The sequence below is a fragment of the Lepisosteus oculatus genome, chromosome 12 (assembly GCF_040954835.1).
Source record: "Lepisosteus oculatus isolate fLepOcu1 chromosome 12, fLepOcu1.hap2, whole genome shotgun sequence".
Classification (NCBI taxonomy): Eukaryota; Metazoa; Chordata; class Actinopteri; order Semionotiformes; family Lepisosteidae; genus Lepisosteus; species Lepisosteus oculatus.
Window position 1 is genome coordinate 17766104 of NC_090707.1, and position 20133 is coordinate 17786236.

The following is a 20133-nucleotide window of genomic DNA, read 5'->3' on the forward strand; positions in this document are numbered from 1 at the left end:
GGATAGTTTATGGTCAAATGTGCCTAGGATTGTATTCATTTTGCTTATTTGTTAGATTAACACATTCGTGTGCTTGGTGGATTGTGTCCACATGATATTTAATGAAGAGAAAGTAAAATATTTATTCATTAATTTTAAAACCAAACAATCCATAGTGGAGTTATATGATTCATTATGCTTTCACAACAGAGGCTGTACATTCCATAGTGCTTTTTCAGCTACTTATATATTGAAAGGAAATCATTAAATATTGATCTAACGTGCATTTAAAAAAATAAAATTCACATGTAAGGTGTTACAAGTAAAATGGAAATAAAAACTGAATGTGGGCATCTGTTTAAATAACTAAGCCAATGAAGGTTGAACTGTAGGGTTTTTTAACACAAAGGTTATGGGTAATAGGAATTTAAATAATCCATTGTGTTGTTTTTTCATGCTACACAAACCCCAGTTATGGGGTTAATGAAACCAAAAATTAATACAGACGTAAAACTTCCAGTAAACAAACTGAAATTTTGACGAGTATGAAATTAAAAATATTGGATCATTCCATCTGCTGAGTTTGAACTCTCCATCAGATACAGATTTGGAGTTTTCTTTGTTTCTGGGAGGAGGGTTGAGAAATTGTTTGATTTATTCCAGGTGATAGTCCTGATGTAGGTGTCAGAAAGCAAAGTGAGAAACAGAACATTTAGTGTCATCTGGTACTTTATTAGGATTCCTTCAACATCATATGTAAAAGATATTTATTGTTATGCTCAAGATGGAAGTCTGAGAGTCTGAAAAACGCTACCTTGCCATGCTGTTGGAACTGATCAAGAAAGTGCTATAAGTGCTATAAAATCCTTTGGCTAAGGATCTGCGCCTGTGGCTAGAAGGTTGCCGGTTCAAATCCTGCGGCTGGCAGAGGAATCCTACTCCGTTGGGCACCTGAGCAAGGCCCTTAACCCCAGCTGCTCCAGGGGTGCCATATACAGTAAATGGCTGACCCTGCGCTCTGACCCCAAGCTTCTCTCTGAGTGTCTGTGTGTCTCATGGAGAGCAAGCTGGGATATGCGACAAGACAAATTCCTAATGCAAGAAATTGTATATTGCTAATAAAGTGATCTTATAAGATCTTTGGATCAATTAAATTAGCTCATCACAGGAGGCAGTAAGATGTGGCTCAAGAGTCTAAGATTAATTTCAGACATAGAAGCTTGTGTCGTGCAGAGGCTGGACAAACACTTCCACCCATCCATTTTCTAACTGCTTCTTTCCAATTCAGGGGCGCGGGATAGCCAGAGCCTATCCTGGCAAGCAGTGGGCTCAAGGCAGGGTACAGCCTGGATGGCACACCACTCCATCACAGGAAAAACACTTACTATTAATTGTACAGGTTTTTTCTGTTCACCATTGTCATAATTGCTCAGTTGCATGAATACAACATTAAGAACATTCTTTATTGTGATGCACTGCAGATTCCAGTTTGTTTGCCAGAGTGAAAGATACAAATAAAAGTCCTTGAACGTTATTAATAAAAACAGGCAATCTGCCTCAACTGCATTGTTAAACACTGTGACTGCCTCCACACCTCATTCATAAAACCACCATCAGGGTAAATGACATGATAGTCACGGCCTTGAGTCATTGAAAGTGATGGAAGTTCATGGGAAAATATGCAAATAATAGTGTCCATGTTTGATGACAATGATAATGGCAAGATTTGTTGTGGAATTAGCTTGTGGAATTGAAATTAATAAGAGAGAAATGTACCAAGCTACAATTCTCTAAACATTCAATATTTCAATTTGAGCACAAGGAACTAGAAAGCATATAAACAAGTGGAGTCAGTCCACCCTCTAGCCTGTTTGATTGCTAATATTCAATTCAATATATACTCTAGCCATTTCTTGAAAGAGATCAGAGTGCCCTTTTTGGTAATATGACCGCATATCTTTTTTCCAGACACCTACCACGCCTCATATCAAATAAATTGCAGTTTAAAGGTATAAGTTTGTATTTTAAAGGTACTGGCCAATATAATATTTGGCAATTTGCAGGTATGACTTGTGAATGATTTTATCACTCCAGCACTGTTGCTATGTCACTTCAGTCTGTAACTTATTTTTAGTCCAGTTTATTTCCAGGCTAAATGGGAGGTCTACCTTATAGAGACCATTATAGGTTGTGTTTTGCATACTGGTGAAAGCCATTTACCATTACCAGTTTTTTATAACATACATCCAGGGTATTGAGATAAGACAAAAAGAGGTATTTTGTGTGGCTTGCTTTTCATCCTGGTAATATTCAGTAGCTACCAAGCCACTAAATGCCATTTATAGATGGGAATTAGGCACAACAATACTGAAAGAGCCTTTACTGCCATGGTCAAACAATCTATTTTATGCATTGCTGCCTTATTCCTTTCATGCCTTTTGCAACTGAATAGTTCAAAATCTGCTGCAAGACTGGAGATTTTCTGCTTGATGTGCACATTCATCTTTTTCTCTGTTACAACACATGCCAACAATAAAATCCCTTACTTGGTATCTAACAAATTAGAAATGTCCCACAACACCAAGAGGAAGTATGCTCGCATATTTGTTTTCTTTTGTGACAAGATTTAACAGAGTTAAGGGCATTGTGCATTTCATAATAATCACTCTCTATAAGTCTCTGGATATTAGTTGAGAAAGCATACTTTTCTGGATGAAGCTAAACAGAAATTGCTCTTAAATAGTGTAGAGGATAGTGCTGTGACATAATCCTGGGGATTGTTGTGTTCTTATTATTAATTTCTTTAGATATGCGATTCCATATTATATTCCCTATTAATCAAATTCTAAAAGTATGCTTTAGTTTACTGCGATGACAAGCAATTTGCAGAACAGGTTAAAACATTATAACTTTTTACAAAGTATATAAACTTAAAATAGTCAGAAGGAGCACGTAAAATCGTCTTCAAAATAACCACGTGTAAGACTTTGATGTTTAAAATGTTTAGGAAGAAAGTAAAATACTGGTGTGTATTTTTTCTTTAAACTTTCAATACCAGCCATATTCAGTTTACATAATATGTTTATGTTCCTAAATTAATATCGTTTATGACCATCAGACGCATTATGCTCCTCTTCTTTTTATGCTCAGCTACTAAAATTACCCTTTAGTTGTAAAATTCCATATAAATATTCAATACTAAGCGGATTAAAACATGCACAGTAAAGAGATTAAATCTTTTCACTAATGACCAATGCACCATGAGTGCCCCTGTTGGTCATTTTGGCCAGCCAGTCATGTACTGCGGTACAACGCAGTGACCTGTGTGTACTTGCGTGCAGTACGGGTTTGTACCGCACATTTTGAATGGCTGCATCTGTATATACTACACTATAAGATGTTTGCCTAAGGGCAACTATTTCTGTCTGTTGGATGTATGGTGTGGTGAAGATAACTAACGAACCATTGCAAAAAATGTTTTTTTAACCAGTGTTTAAAAAAAGAATATTGCTGAGGCTCATTATCTAGCTTAAACATGAAAGTCCTTACCAATTACTTTCTTACTAGCAGAAACTGCAGAGTAGCTGAATTATGGACTGATATATTTTTTTTCCCTTTTTCCCCTTCTGGGATATTACGCATGCTGTATAGCTCTGATACACTGAAAGCCTGTGGCAGCTGGGCATGATATAAAGCTCATTCAATAAAAATAAAAAATCTTGAAATGCAGGCATGACATTTCCAACCAAATCTGTATTTGAACGCTGGTAAGATGAGACTGAAAAAATTAAGTCTGCAGTCAAGTTGCGATTTTCTTCCATCAATTTCAAACAGATTACTTTAAATAAAGGAGTAATTACTGTATTACATGAAGGTCAGTTATTATTTAGGAAGCAATTTGTGTTCTTCACGGACAACAGGGATCTGCAATATATCATCTCATTTTACAAAAGCAATCTATTCCCTGAAACTTGTTTATTAAGAGAAAATACATTAACTGAAAATTAATTTCCCACTAATTAAAGGCAATAATAACATATATGTGACCTACGTTAATACACATTAACAATAAAGGTAAACATTGTACCCATTTAAGTATCTGTTTATTACAATAAACAATACTAATTAAAACAATAATACAGAATAAAGGGAAAAACAATCACTTATATGAGAACTTGGAATTCACGATGTAGGGCAAGATATTTTGAGACAAAACTTTTAAATGTGGCTTAAGCTTTGAGTAGGTTATAGTGCACAATATACACATGGCTCAGTGGCCTTTTGTTATAGCTTAACAAGTTTTCTATATAACAAAGGGTATTCATTTTTCAAGTATGTTAATGCATATTTATCAAATATTTGTGAAATGAATGGCTAGTGTACATTTATTTAAAAAAATAATATTTATAAAACATCATATATTAAATTATACCACTCTCAATAAAATTGGGATTTTTCATGGAATATTCGTTTTTAATACAGTATTAGTTTTTCTATAATAATACTAGATCTCTGTGTAAGTCGCAGTTACATTTGTCCAATACTTTCTATTTTAAGGCAACCATATATTCATATTTACCATGAAAACATCGAATAAGAATTCCCTTCATCATTGGAACAGAAAATCTGATGAATCAGCCCCCATGAGCAGTTTTCTAGAAAAGGTTTTGTCATGAATTACTGTACATATGCTGAGGTACTTAAATAATGCCTCGCATAAACGTATAATATTTTCCAAAGAAATTTGTTTATGGATTATCGTCTTGCTGTTGTTCCCACTTTTAATGGTTAAATTAACATAAAATTTACCAGATTTAATTGTTACTAATATTTTGCTTTTAAGACTTCCAGATTAAGGGACAACTATAAGTTTTATTTAAAGGTTAATTCATGTGTACTACTTTTTATGAAATATTTTGTTTTTCAGAATGAATAACTTACAGGAAAATCTTGTAAATGTAGTACAAATGACATTAATAAAGAAACTATTCTAACCATTAGGGCTGAAGGCTATTTAAGTCAGGAATGTATTACAAGGCATACCAATATGCTAATACAGCACTCTCTACAGGCATTACACAAGTAAAACAAAAAAAATTAATGAAAATTGTAATGTAGTTGATATTTAAAAAAGGAGATATCAGGAGATTTACCAAACACACACAACTCTGCAAAAGTCTCAATTGTATGTTGTGATGATATGCACTTGGATGGATATAATTACCAGCACAAAGACTGCTATTCCTTCCTGTTAAACAAAGAATTTGAGCTTTAACATAAAAACCTATTTAAGCCCATACATATTTTTATAAATGTATATAAGTGGTATAAAATTCTAATTCTGCTCCGTAAAGATATCAAAAGACAAGAAAAGATTGTTCACTTAAAGTTAAGCAGTATAATGAACGAATTAAATAGCCAATTGCTTCTTCACTTTTGTAAAGCCATTTTTTTACACAACCACTAAAAGTATCAATTTCAACATCCATAACATTGCCACAGATGGGAGAATTCCTCCTATTATCATAAAGACAGTATCTGGAGCCTTTTTAGTCAAAACCACTTCTTTACAACATGAAGAAAGAAATCTGAAGGATAATAAAATAGCCACAAGGATAGTATTTAGGTACATAATAATGTCCAAATATCACCTTATTCAGTCATGGTATCTTGCATAACATACTGTACATAAAAATAACAATAATGACAAGGTATTCATTTAAAAATATTGCAATATATATATTCAAGGCAGGAATGTTAAAAGACACAAAATCCATTTTGTCTGGTATTAGGGTGTCATTTATTCTAGGAACAAAAATACACTTTTTGATACTTCCATAAATATGATGTCCCTTACCTTAAATTTATCAACTTCAGTCTTGGAACAGGTTGCATGGTATGACAGGACCTGTCAAAGGAGTATAGGTTTAAACAGATTTTTCATTTTTAGATGTACTGCATATGAAAAAGATAACTAACCAACAAACTAACTACAAAATATTAAACAGACTGTGATGCAGAAGCATGTATATATTCTCTTCCAGAACAAAGCCTCCAAGAAATATTTGGATTTTTCTATTGCTCTTTCCTTTAGAGCAAGGTCATGTAGCAAGATTAATAGAGGCAACAACTATTGTTCAATCACAATCATTTCAGACAACGTTTGGAACTGGTATGGAAAGATAGCTCTCACACCACTATCACTTAAGTGAGCTTAGTAAATATCAATGATGTAAATGACTAATGTTCTATTTGTATGTATTCAACAGCAATGTAACTGCAGACTCTGCAACCTGTTTGTATCTGTATCAAATATAATTGGTCCTAGGCACAGTTTTCATCACTCTACTTCAGCTTAGAGGTTGAGAAGGTTGTGAGGGTCTATAACAAGCTACCCAATTTAGTTGTTGTAACTCATAACCTGCCTTCTTTCATAAAATGGCAGGATGAGATCCTCAAATCAGTAACTTGCACCCAAACAAGTTACTGTAATTGGGTCTAATGTCCTCCTATTATTTGTAATGTTATCAGCAGGCATTCAATCTTACCAGACTATAAATATTGTATTGATACTCTTTTAATAGATAGCTGTAAAGTGTTCATGAATGGAATTTGCAGCCCTTAAAGTATTAATCCATTACCTTTAGTAGTAATCCACAAATATTATATTCAATAGGTGTTTTGGAGGTGGCTATTGGTGATGGTGAAACAAAGGAAATGACCGGCTATTTCCAGTGGAGAGTAAATAAGCAATGTTTACTCTGGAGTTTATCGGCTTATCGGCTCTGAGGCATATTCTCTTAACTAAATACAAAGTAAAAATGCATTATATGAAGTGAGAAAAGGTATGGATCAAAAGAGAAGCTTTTTGAATAAGTATGTGCTAAGCACGTTCCTGGCTGTACAGCAACGGAGACTAACATGCTGTCAGCTCAGATCCACATCATTTTTAGAGCCGATGTCCCTGCAGGTGCTTTTCTCATATCTACACTGAAATAACTTTTACAGCTTATGCATTTGTTATTTGATGAAGTATACTCATGTTTATTCAGTGCTGCCAAAAGCTCTGATCTGCCTCCTTACTCGTTTTATAATGCTTCCCCAATGTACATTATTGCTTTTAAAGATAGAGAATAAATAGCTGAAGCATTTAAAAATCCTTCTGGGTTTGTCTGCACAACCAAGTAATTCTCTCTGTTGAAGAGAAGTGCCTAATCTTCACGATATGTACAGTTCACCTTTTTATTAAAGAAAAACAACGCCTGACACCCTCTTCCACTGGAGGAAAAGCAATATAGTTCCTACCTACTCTTATGGTGAAAGCCTTAACTAAGTAATTTTATTTTCAGAATTCTTGCTTGTTGAGACACTAACAAAACACACATTAGAGATCTTTGAAGGCTGCTTGACTCTTAAACGAAACTTAAAAATAAAGATGGAAGGTGCCTTCTACCTCACCCTAAAAGAGCTTACTAGCTAAAATACAATGAAACATAGCATCAATTTAATCCCACCCAGCAGGAACAAAAATATGACTGGTGCTGCCACTGTTCAGTATTAAATACTAATTATAACAATGGAATAGTGGCTCTGGAATTGGTTTCATTATGTTAGTGTCAACTCAAACAGCAGAAAAAAAGTACATTTAGTCTGCTTTGTCAGAACCTTTGTTCCACATCAAAAGCTTTACAAAAGTCACCTTTAAGAAACATTATTGTCTCACTTTTTAGCGTATCAATAAATACTTAATGTAGCAGAGCTGTGACTCACCAGCATTAAGAATGGGTTAAGGTAGCCAAAAAGGCTGGATGTTTGAATCAGATCACTGTGTAAACATTATGTTACAATACTATCAACTGGTCAATACTAATGGTTATCACTATCCTATAGTAAGATGCTTGTGAAGTTATTAAACAAAGAGCACAAAATCAGAAATTTTAGAAAGCTCTGGATAAAAGTCTTAAGATACTTAGAAATATATTAAATGCCACCTTTTATCAGGAGAATGATCGGTCCTTTTATGTGCATACCAAAATTCAAAAATCATGCTGAAAAAACAAAACTTAAGCCTATAATCATATACAAGAACATCAATCACGCAATTTGTACTTTAACAACATAATCTAATTTCTATTAGAACAGAATGCATTGTGCACAGTTTTTGTGAATATGGTACCTCTCCTGTTTTCACTCACTACACTTAACATATTACCAGCTTCGTATAAAAAGGCTTAAAATGACCTAACAAGCACATTTTTCCCTTTTTCCGAACTAAAAGAACATTTTTCTGGAGAGATGAAGGGGAAGAACATCTTACATCGAGGGCCACAGATTGCTTTGCCCAAGACTTCTTCACTTGATCATACATTATTGTATTGTTGATTCCAAGTCCACAGAAGATAACGAAAGCCTGTGGGGGTTAAAAACACAAGTTTATTTTTAGCTCAGGATTAGAATCAAATAAATATTTGTACATATAGTTATACAGCATGGGTAGCCAGTACCTCAAAGAGCCGTTGATCTGCATCATCAAACGGTTTCCCATCAAGCCTGTTCAAGACTTGAGCCACCCCTGCACACAAAAGACAAATCACAGTGGTGGCTGCCGCTGAATTCTCACAGGCCCGTTTCTGTTCAAACCTGTTCTAATTAGCTCTTATCCAAAAGCTCATTTGTTTTGTCTTTGCCAAATGTACAGTTTGACTCCACTGCTGTTTCATATACATAATCCATTTTCACACTTCACACTCCAGTTAGCAGGAAATCACACCCACACATTAATTAAAGTAATTGATAAACCAGTTCTCCTTGTGCACTTGTGAAATTGGAAGGGTAAAGATTCAGTTGCTTCTTATTATAATTTCTTAGGTACTTTTTATTCTACATTCAGAGAATACAGAAAACAATCATAAGTGTAATACAAGTAAAATAAGACGACGGTACTAAATGCTGAAATAATTTCACTATGTTTTCTTGTTACTGAAAGAATACACAATATTATATGGAGCTACTTAAGTGAATACCTGTGAAAAACCCTAACTAAATGGAACGATTTCAGTTTAAGGGTATAGGAAAGAGCCTGTAAATTGAATCTGAAATTTCATATGAAAGCAGACCAGGGAAGTGGAGACATATGGCTGAGACTTGTGAAGGAATGCTGAAGAAAAATATCTGTATGGTATCAAGGTCTTAAGCAAAGATCTGTGTGTTTCTGCTGAGATGCATTAAGATCTTGCTGGCTCTCTAGATTTGAGAGTATGAAAATGGCATTTAGTTAAAATTGTTTTCCACTGCTCCTTGGCTCTCACAGTTTGTATTTCATTTCAAGTTAATTATGCTTATATACAGTATAATGTATATATTATATTTTATTTTGATCTCATTGTTTCTCTTTTTCCTGGTTTCTATCTCTATTCTTGATATAAAAAAATGTGTATTATTTTGTTACTAGTTTTTAGTGCTCTAAATTGTCAAGAGGTATTTTAAATAAAGGAAGATGTAATTTGGGCATGACTGGAAATTAACTACTTTTTGCTTTAAATCCATTGACTCATTTGTATAGTCCTGTCTAGCCATTGATGTATATCAATCCTGTTGGTCATTTTATCATGTATCCCAGCGCAATATATAATTGCTCTCCTCTGTAAAAACCTAAAAGGCTTGTAATGCCCATTCCAAATTAAGCTGTTTTACTGTATATATAAAAAATATTTAGTAAACATATTGTGTATTTTAGTCTTGCACATTAATGGAAAATGGTAACAAACACATCTGCAACACCACTATCAGTACATTTGTAAATCAGTGTAGTAGTGGTGCAATTCATGAATCTCATTCAGTTGAGAAAATAAGACTCTTGGGAAGCTACATTTGGCGGAGCAAGCAATAAGCAAGGCAAACATCATTTTCAACTAAGACTGACAAGAATGATTCTCAAATGACAGAGTAGGCCAGCAAAAATGTGCTGAAATAAAGAAACAACTCCTTCAACTAAGATTTTAAGTGGAACAAACACTGGCTGCTCACAGCACTATTCTACACTAAAACGATCTTAACTCAGCTTAGGAAAAACTTAATAACAATGGATATCTCTAAAAGGCTTCTTACCACTTTCTTCATTATCTTTCTCTATCTAAAGGACCAAAATGTTTTAATTTGCTGACACAAAGTACGATATGTACAATTTAAAATACTCCTTATAATATGAAGATTATAATAAGTAACATACGTGTTTTTTTATTCTACAAAAATGTTTAAAAGTCTTCAAGGAGGTGTGAAAGAAAGTCAGATTTATCAAATTAGCCCGTTTCAGGGGAAATATCACAACATAAATGATGTGCCCCTTGAGGTTAAGAGTAGTCAGTTTTAACTTCTATTTTAAGTACAATGCAATGGAGATGCCATTCAGTGGGATCATTTTTTAATTTTCTTTAATAGATTTGTTTCTTGTGTTTGAAAGACACTTCTTGAATGCCAAAAGGATTCTAAAGAAGTTTTAAAGTCTACACATCAAGGACTTGATATATTACAAGGACATTTATAGTAAGCTTAAATGAAGTATTTGGGGTATTAATCATCCTTATACTTCAAAACAATTTCCTTGAAATCCTCCCTAAAAAAGTGATTCTCAACACAGATCGGATAACCATGTTATCATTCTAACTCCACTCACTTAATAAATAAGTTGGTTATTGAGACTCTTTAGAAGTTCTATGGGCTTAGTAATTATCAACCATCAGCTAATTTCTGAGTTTCACGTCTACACTCATTCAGGCATTTGCATACATCATTTTCTTCTTCTACACAATCCTGGAAAGCAACAAAAATGCAGCTTGCTAGGGTATGTATCTGTGTTAACAGTGTAGAATTCAAAAGAGGGGATGTTGTGTTAACATTCCATAATGCACAACCTTATTGAAAAAATCCATCCATCCATTTTCTAAAAGTTTCTTCCAATTCAGGGTGACAGGTGAGTCGGAGCCTATCCCAGCAAGCAACGGATGCAAGGCAGGGCATACTCTGAATGGGACGCCAGTCCATCACAGGACACACACATGACCTCAGCACTGTGAGGCAGCAGTGATAACCACTGTGTGACTTTTCTGCCCTCATTTACACGATTTTCTTCAGAAAATATTTATTTTTAGTCACCATATAAAAAAGATGCCCTGGCACCAGTCCAGAAAAGAGACACTTGGCCCACTAACGCTAACTATATTACCCTAACAATTACATAATCCTAGTAACTATATTTTTGTAAACATACATTAATAGAAAATTGCCAGGCGACTGAGTACAGAACTGAGAACAGATAGTGCTTCTTCATTCAAACAGATATGGAAGTCTAGCTATGTTTTTTATCCAATACCGTCACTTGTTTGAAAAACAAATTGAGACCCTTAGTTCACTTAACTTCTGAAACTCAACCAAATCATAGATGGTCTTGCAAACTATCCTATGTTATTATAAATGCAAGTAATTGAATGTCTGTAGAGGACAGCCATTTTTTTAAAGGATTGCCTGACAGTGTCATTCTGACAGATGTCTGGACATCATTAATTAGTCACCTTTGAAGAGCTGTTTAGACAGAAATAAGGCAGCAACCATGTAAACAAGTTAAGGAGAGCATGAATGGAACTATGACTGCTAAATTTCTTCTCAACAGCACACCTAAACAGAGCCTTTCTGAAACCAAAGGTTGAGCATAGAAACGTAATGTCTAATTACACAAGAATTTAATTACAGGGATGAATAAGCCTCTATGATTACAAGCTCAGTTGAATTAAAGGCCAGGTGTTCTTCAGGACCAGAATTTAGAATCACTTCCCTAGAGGATGTATTGACCTATAAATGCTACCACACTGCATAGACAACAAAATATCCCAACCTAAAACGTTTATCTCCTCATGCTAGCAGTCAGTTGTGTCTGAGGTTTCTATGTACAGTAGTGTCTCAACATTTGCAAGGGTTCGAAGCAGACAACTATCACAAATAAACAGTATTCTGTATATATTGCATATAACCATGTCCACCCATATACTGTACCTTATATACCATAATTTATTATAGTATGTAGTGGGCATACAGTAGTTAAAATACACAATTAACCCTGCATTATATGATGATTAGGATATTGGCTTGAAGTTAAATAACATTGATCAACAAAAAGAAACAACAGTAATCACACAAAATATAGCAATTCGTTAAAATAAACAACATGAATCCCTCCTCTGCATTCGCCTGCTCTCTCTCTGTGATTATCATGCTGCAGTGAAATGAGCAATAAAAGCTTTCAGTGAGCCTGTAAAGTTGTCTCCACTCTTTCATTCACCACACTGCTGAGACAGAGTCTGGAGTGTGCATTACAGTATAAAAACAAGACCACGTTAAGTTGCAGATGCTGGTTAGTGTGTACTTGGGCAGGCAGCAGGGAGAGGTTCACCCGCTATTGCGGTCCTTCTCACCATCCTAATCTGTTGCTCCGCTAATTTGAAAGTTGCCGTTAACAACCTTGAGTTTGGTTTCATCCCTCTCTGCTTTTCTTCCACACAACACCATGTCGGCCAGACCAAATTGCGAATAAGCAAACTTGCAAATGTTAAATTCGCATATGTCGAGAGCCTACCATTCACTCATATGGCCTTTGGAATACAGAGTCCTATTAGCGCCTAACTGGGAGAGAAAACACAAGCATAATCATGGCTTCAAAAAAGAACCTGCTTGAAATGACAGGTGTTTATCGTTGAGCTACTGTATATGATACACAACAAAATAACTAGTGAAAGGGAAAGTAATTATGGAGGAAATTCTTTTCTCTAGTGCCTCTGTCATTTCTTGTGGATGTCCTAAATGGGCTATACAGGTATTTATGATGTTGCAATTGATACGATCATGTCTCAGAAGTGTACTGATGGTGTTTATTGACATTGGTAGAAGTTTGCTACTGCTTGTTGGAACATTCCAACACAGAGCATACCCAATATTTGATCAGGCACATCATTAGATAGTAATGGAACGACTGTGTGTAGAAAGAAAAATTCCTATCATTAATACATTGCTGCTTGTTCTGTCTTCTTAAGTACTGCACAGGCCACATTACAAATCTGATGTACTTTTTGAATCTGCAATTAATAGATATTTGGATGTCATGCTAGAACACTTTCTATGGTCAACAATTTTCATAGAAAAATGCATTCTGTTGCAGTATGTACAATAATAGGCAAATGACAAGAATGGACTGGATATATTTATTCCTTTGCCTTATTTGTCCTACTCAATTTTTTTTGTGACAGTGTGAGTGACTGTTTGGAGACTAAACTTTTAAGATGTTAAGAGTTGTTGCTTCGAATATTGTTTCTCCAGGTATAACAAAAATTCTCTGCATGTACACAGCAAAATTAGTGTGCAATTCCATATTTCAATGCCTATCAAAACAACAATACGCAGCTGGGATATACACATTTGGAATATCAATACTGAGTGCAGCATTTTGCCACACGATAAAGCATACTTCATTTTAAAAATGTATACATTCAGAAAGACATAACCTTAGCTTTCTATTTAAAATGTCCACCACTATGAAAACTTAAAAGATGACTATCCCTTGATTGTCCATTATAAACTCCCCTATACTCACTCCTGTTTGTCTTGTGATAGATGATGAGTGTTATCAAAGGACATGTGCCTTTGTTACAAGAGCTAACGTTTCTCCTTTTGACAAAGTCTCTCAAGGTCTAAAATGCCTCCTCAAAAAATAATATCATACAGCTGACAACTAAAATAAACTGACACAAAGTCAATCACAGGTGTAAGCCCTGTTTCATAAGCATTTCAAAGGTCTTCAGGAAAACAGTAAAGAATCCCAGAAATAAATTAATAAAACGAAAAATACTCCTCTTGAATGGTGTATCCTTGATATTGTTTGTTATCTGTGAAAATGTGCAGGGCTTACCAAAGGATGCTGTAGTATAGTAACAAAGACTTTAATTTTCAGCTCTGATAACTTCCACCTACGCATTGCTGAGTTACAGCTTGTCTCCCTTTTGCTGACCTTCTGCATAGGCATGATGTCTCCTTCCAACTCCATCAGCCTCCCTGACACCCCCCTGTGACTTTGTATTACCAAACAGAACTAATGACTTCCAGACTGAGATCTTCATGGGCTTTAAACACAGCATTGTCCTGCTTATGCTAGTTTCATCCAAGAGCTTGAAAATAAGAATCTGGTGGCTTGCACTCCTAATTATGGATGTGGCAGAGAGTGATGAAATGGAAACAACGTATATTAGCTGTTTTGAAATTAAATATATATATATATCTTAATACTGTATGTCAAGGAACAATGCCTCAATTCCTTCCTAGATTTCCACTTATGTAGTCCTGGAGTTGAAGGCTATTGCACAAAGCAGCTTAGCTTTGAAGACCACATCTAAATTAAATTAAGTTAATCTACGTTTTCATATTTAGGTTAGTTTCAAAATTAACGGAGCAGTTTTACAGGATCTGATAAAACTGCAGATATAGATTTATTTGCCTAAATTAGCAGGTGTGCCATAATAGTCATATTACAGTCCAAGAAACCCATGGAAGACATTTTGAAATTCCACAATTACAAAAAGGCAACTAATTACTGAATCGAGAATGTTCTTTTGCCTAATTTATTTCATTTGAATAAAACAGCTGCTAAATGGTTTGGGCATTGCCATCCATTTGTATGACTATAAGGGATTCTCTGTATAGTCAAATTTATTTCCTTGATTTTCATACAGTAATTTGAATTTTATAAAATATTGAAAAGTCAAAAAGTGGTCACAACAAATTTATTTTTACGATAGAAGAAAACCTACAAACTCCAGTCATGCTTACAATAACAGTATTACTTTCTCTTGAAAACGCTTTAATCAAATCTCCACCAAGATGTCTTACATAAAAAACTCAACAATACGGCTTTTGATAGTTCTCTCTCTGTATTAAAATAACAAAGGATCATGTAAAAATTCAGAACATCTTCATTTAAGGATCTGTCAGAATCTCAAGTCACTTGGTCTGTGAATGAACAAAGGTCTGTAAAGAGCCTGAATGAGAAATGTAACAGTGCAAACGTACCGATTATTTGATGGTTACTGTTCCAGATAGGCACACAAAGGACAGAACGGATGTGAAACCCGGAGAACTGATCAGCCTAAAATAAAAAATAAATAGAACACTGAAACTGTTCTGACATGGAGCTTCAAATCATCTGACATACATTTAATCAAAGTTTTAATGTACAGTAAAATATGTATTTAGATTACAATTAAGAGATCAGCTAATGAGATAATAAGCTTTAAACAAAATGGTTTTTAAATGCAACAATTTATTTTAAAAGCCAACAGCAACAGAATCTCCTGAAAGATATTTTAAGCCTCTTTATGTAAAAAGAACAGTACATTTCCAAGAATAAATAGTTTTTTTTACCATAATATTATATATTCAAATGCCAAAACTGGATTACATAGGGATCTTAGATTATGTTGAGTGCCGTTCCTTAGTTATTATTCTTATCAATTTTAAAACTGGTTGGAACTGAAAGGGAGGTCAGTATTTCTTAAAACATTTCAAATAATTTCTGCTTATGAGCACCTATATAACAAAATAAGATGAAGAAAAAGAGAGGGTATACATTTAACTATGTAGGAAAGTATAACATGTATCCAATATTTTGAAAAGAAATACAATTTGTTATATCCACTGCTATATTCAAAACTATTTTAAAACATGAAAAGAAACACCTGGATTGTGAACACCTAGTTTGCAATGTTAATGGATTCCTTTCACAAAAGAGTTGTGAATAACACTTCAGTGTAAAATTTTCAATGTGTTTGTGCCAGACAGTGTTAAACATGCTTAACATAACCTCAAAATAACAGTCATTCACATCTGAAAAAAGAAAAGACAAACAGTTTCACTGCTGTGGGATAAGATCATTTCCTTTTCAGATACCTTGGTGGAAACTTCTCAAACATCTTAAGGTCTGGGTTAACTGGATTTGTGTGTCTTGACCACTCAAGATGAAGTATATGCCTTGGCTTAGTTCAAATTCTTCATTCCTGAAACACCATGTAAAACTAACCTCATAATTTACAATGAAACTTTGACAAAACCATCTCATCACAGGATGCCAAAAAGTGTGAAAATCCTTTAGTCCACTTTAATGGACCACCCTTTTCACATGGTAGTTCGTAATTTGAGTTATGTGAGTTGTATGCTAGGAGGTGTAGCAGTGCATCATTTCTGGGGAGTGACTGCAAAAGCTACATTTATATGTATATGTATATAATATTGATCAGACAGACTGATGCCTGCTGTTTGCTGGGGTTAGTGTTGGTGAGTAAACACAGCTCATAATAAGAAAAGGCTACAATATTAAGGCTCCACTGATTCAGTGGATTTTTTCTTTGGTGTAGCTGTTTGAAGCTCATTTGAGATATGCTGAGGTGACCTTCAGTTTTAATAGACACATTTTCCACACCACTTAATCTTCTGTTCATATACTCTACATGCATTCTGTATGGAAGACGAACGCAGATGAAGACACTTACTTCTGCATCAAAGCGAGGGTCCTGGTAAGCATCACTGATGTTAACTGGAAGACCAGTAGAGGCCACAAGTTCAGCAATGCTGTTGTTGATAAGCCAGTCTGAGTAAGATGACTTCTCTATGCTATCTTTGAAGCTATACAGGTTTGTTAACGTGAAAGAAGAAGGAAAAAAAACAACAATAAAGAAAGACTAATTGAAAAGTATCTGTCAATGGACACTACTTTAAGATTAAAAAATAGTTTTTAACAATTGTAATTCTACATTACACAAAATACATATGTATACTTAACATATTTTATGGTACTGTAAAATTGATGATGATGATGATTATTATTATTATTAATATATGGAAAGGATGGAATGTAGTCATCACTTTTGGGGTTACACTAAGTAGATGAAATTGTTATTAGTGAGTCCATTGCTCTACTTCTGAAGTCTCTAAGAGATACAAAGATCTAAAAGCTGAAAGTGGTATACTTTCATAATACACAGCATTTTCCTTAAGATGACACAGAATGTTCATTGAGTTATCAGCACTGTTAACTCTGACATTTGTAAAGCTAGCTCTCCATATCTATTAGTAAATATTTTATAACTGTAGCTACTGAGCAACTATTATTGTTTATTATGCTGAAAGTCTATTATCACTGTATGAGGCAAGGTTAAAGTATTATTCTTTCTCTTCCAAAAGCTCCCAGCATTTCTTATACCATAGATGAAGCAATTCATAAAGTATTCTATTAATCATGATGCCTATGTTTTAAGCTATCTTGCCCAAATCATCAATATTTCACAACAAAAAATCCACCTTTATAATGAAAAAGGCCCTGTAGCAGAAATGCAATATGCACAAATAAAACATTTTACAGGTATTGTGTATCAGAACTGATTTATGATAAGCATACATACACATTAGAAATTTAAAATGTGTCAGATCTCACAGGGATTTATGTGTTTACATAAACTCACAGCAGTTTCCTGCCCATAACACACTGACATTAGCTGTAAGCAAATGTCTGTAACTATTTATTAATATTTAATGAGTAGTTCATGAATATTGCTAAGCATTCTGGAATCTGATGAGGTAATGAAAAGTTAATTTTCTAATTGTCAGCCTTCTTTGGAAAGTGGAGATTTCCATCACTTAACTTGGTTTTCAGAGATCTTCAGCATAATTTACAAAGATGTATCGCAGTTGGGCTTGATCTGCTAAAACATGCCCAAGGAAATGTATTAACCCAAATATACAACTCCATCTTTAGTGAAAAAATGTAATTTAGTCAATCCGTGAAATTTAAAGGGTCTCCTGAGACAATTATTTCTCCATGCCCATGATGATGTTTAGTAGATTTCTGCAACAAGCTAACCATGAGAATGCGGAAATTCCTAGATACTAGCATCTTAAAAGGCAAGTTACATAATACATAAGAAATTAAAAGAAATGAGAGTAGGCCTCTGTTGTGTTCTTTAGGTACTTACAGTATGACCAAGCTTTAGAGACACGCAAGATACAACAAACTGTATGTTTCTGCCAGTTTTCTCACAAATGTGGAAGTACAGAGAAAAGCAGTCTAACTAAGCTCCCCAAGCATGTTCTCAATAGAAACATATTATAGTACCACAGACAAACATGAGGCTGGGTTAGGGGTCCTTGCAGTTATGAAAGAGGCTATGTAATGAAATGAAAATGACAGCAACTTGAAGTTTTTAAACAACTGGAAAAAACAGTTCATATCCTAATTTCTTCACAAAAAAAAAAGACAGAATCTGCAAACTGACAAATTACTTACTGCTACATTATTGCAAAGAATGCCTTTTTAATAGCTTTTACTGTGTGCACAGAGACAAACACCAGCACTATAAGCTTAAATCCCTGCCCAGACATTTTCCAGTTAGTGATGGATGAAGTCACAGCTCACACTTTCCAGGTTTTTATTTCAGCTTACTGTTCTCTCGCTTTTAAAATTGGACTAATAATTTTAATTGTTAACAACAATTTGCTTCATTCTGCATGTTCCGGTGCCTGAATACTTTATTTTGACTGGAAAGACTACTTGAAGACACACACCCAAGCTTAAGGAATCTAAAACGCTTGATGCATTAATGTACAAAATATTTGGGAAGTATTATTTCCAATTTCCAAGTGGAATTTTGCTTTTAGGTCCTGGGTTCCTTTCGTGACAAAGTGGACTGTGGGAGTGGAATTCATACATTCATGAGATGTAACGTATTTCTTTTAGAGAATGGACATTTAACATAAAATGTTATTATATTTTTTACATTTAATTTCCTTACCTCTGTCATTGTATTTGACAGTATGTGTTGGGAAAACCTATGAAGGAACAGCTGAATCCCAATCAGTTGGCTTCATTTCAATGGTGCAGGGATTGCTACAGTACGTCTCTGCTCAAGATTGAACTGATAGTGGTAATATAGCCAACAGCTGTACAATTAAAATATATCAGATGCCAGATGTTCCCTAAAAACAACTGGCTTTTACAACAAGACCTGGTTCTTAGAAAAATGCCTCTTCTTATGGCACTGTTTTACATTTTATGTTCATGAGGAAGAAATATGATTTTTTAAAACAGTTTAAGACTGGGTCCATACCTCCTTGACAACAATGTTGCCATTATTAACAAACTGCCCTATTAATATTAATATTAATATTAATATAAGTACCGAAGAAATAATATTTCTGTCAAGTCTTTTGGTCAGTATACAGAGTACTGATGCATGTTATACATTGTGAAAAAAGAAGACTGCATTACAATAACTGCTCCTAAAGTAGACAGTAGAAATCTGCACATTAAACAGAACTTCTGCCACAGACACTCCATATTGCTTGGTTATTTTAAAGGTAATTTATACATAAAATGCTCTGTAATCATAGATCTAGAGGAGGGACAGCAACTTTAAATCTTTGAGGAACAGATTAAGATTGGTGCAAGAATAATTCATTAACATAATATCAGAAACATCACAAACCAATTTGGGGCAACAAGTTTTATTTTCTCTCTAAGCAATGTGACCATCTCAGTCATTCGCTCAGTGGTCAGTTTTACCTGATGGGGAGATAGGAATTAATTAGTTTTCACAATTCAGATTTCTTTCTGTTTTCTTTAAAAATATTCAGGCAGAAAATATAAGAAAATCAATGTGCTGATGGTCCTTCCCCCGCTAGAATTTAAAGAGCTATTCAATCGTTGACTGTTGCCTGAGAAAATACCTATTCACCTGTTAACTGGTTAAATGTGATTAAAAATGCTGCATGGGGTTATTATTTGCAGAAGAGTATTTTAAAGCTAACCGATATTGGAAATCCAGGTTACACTGAATATTCATTTATACATAGGACATACCTGCTCTCAGTGTCAGCACTGCATTTGGGAGAGAGGAGCTCAAACGATTTGGTAAACTTCACCACCTTTTATAAGAAAAAAAATATTTTTAATTCAAAGAGTAATGGTTAAAATAATTCTTAGAGAAACATCTTCTGTTGGTAAAACAGATCTAGTCCTTGCTATTGCAGTAACCACTTTTTGATTGTTATGACACAAAAAATGTGCTAAAC

At 34.4% G+C, this 20133-nt stretch overlaps 1 protein-coding gene across 1 annotated transcript in view; it reads right to left on the reverse strand.

Annotated features, from left to right (window-relative positions):
* pde11a (phosphodiesterase 11a) overlaps positions 1 to 20133 on the reverse strand; it is a 97581-nt gene that overhangs the window by 43295 nt on the left and 34153 nt on the right. The window contains exons 5-10 of the mRNA XM_015358865.2: positions 19922 to 19986; positions 16560 to 16692; positions 15085 to 15160; positions 8484 to 8551; positions 8297 to 8389; positions 5837 to 5887 (exon numbers count right to left, since the gene is read on the reverse strand). Of these exons, the coding sequence (XP_015214351.1) occupies positions 5837 to 5887; positions 8297 to 8389; positions 8484 to 8551; positions 15085 to 15160; positions 16560 to 16692; positions 19922 to 19986 (486 nt within the window). The remainder of the gene's footprint in view (positions 1 to 5836; positions 5888 to 8296; positions 8390 to 8483; positions 8552 to 15084; positions 15161 to 16559; positions 16693 to 19921; positions 19987 to 20133) is intronic.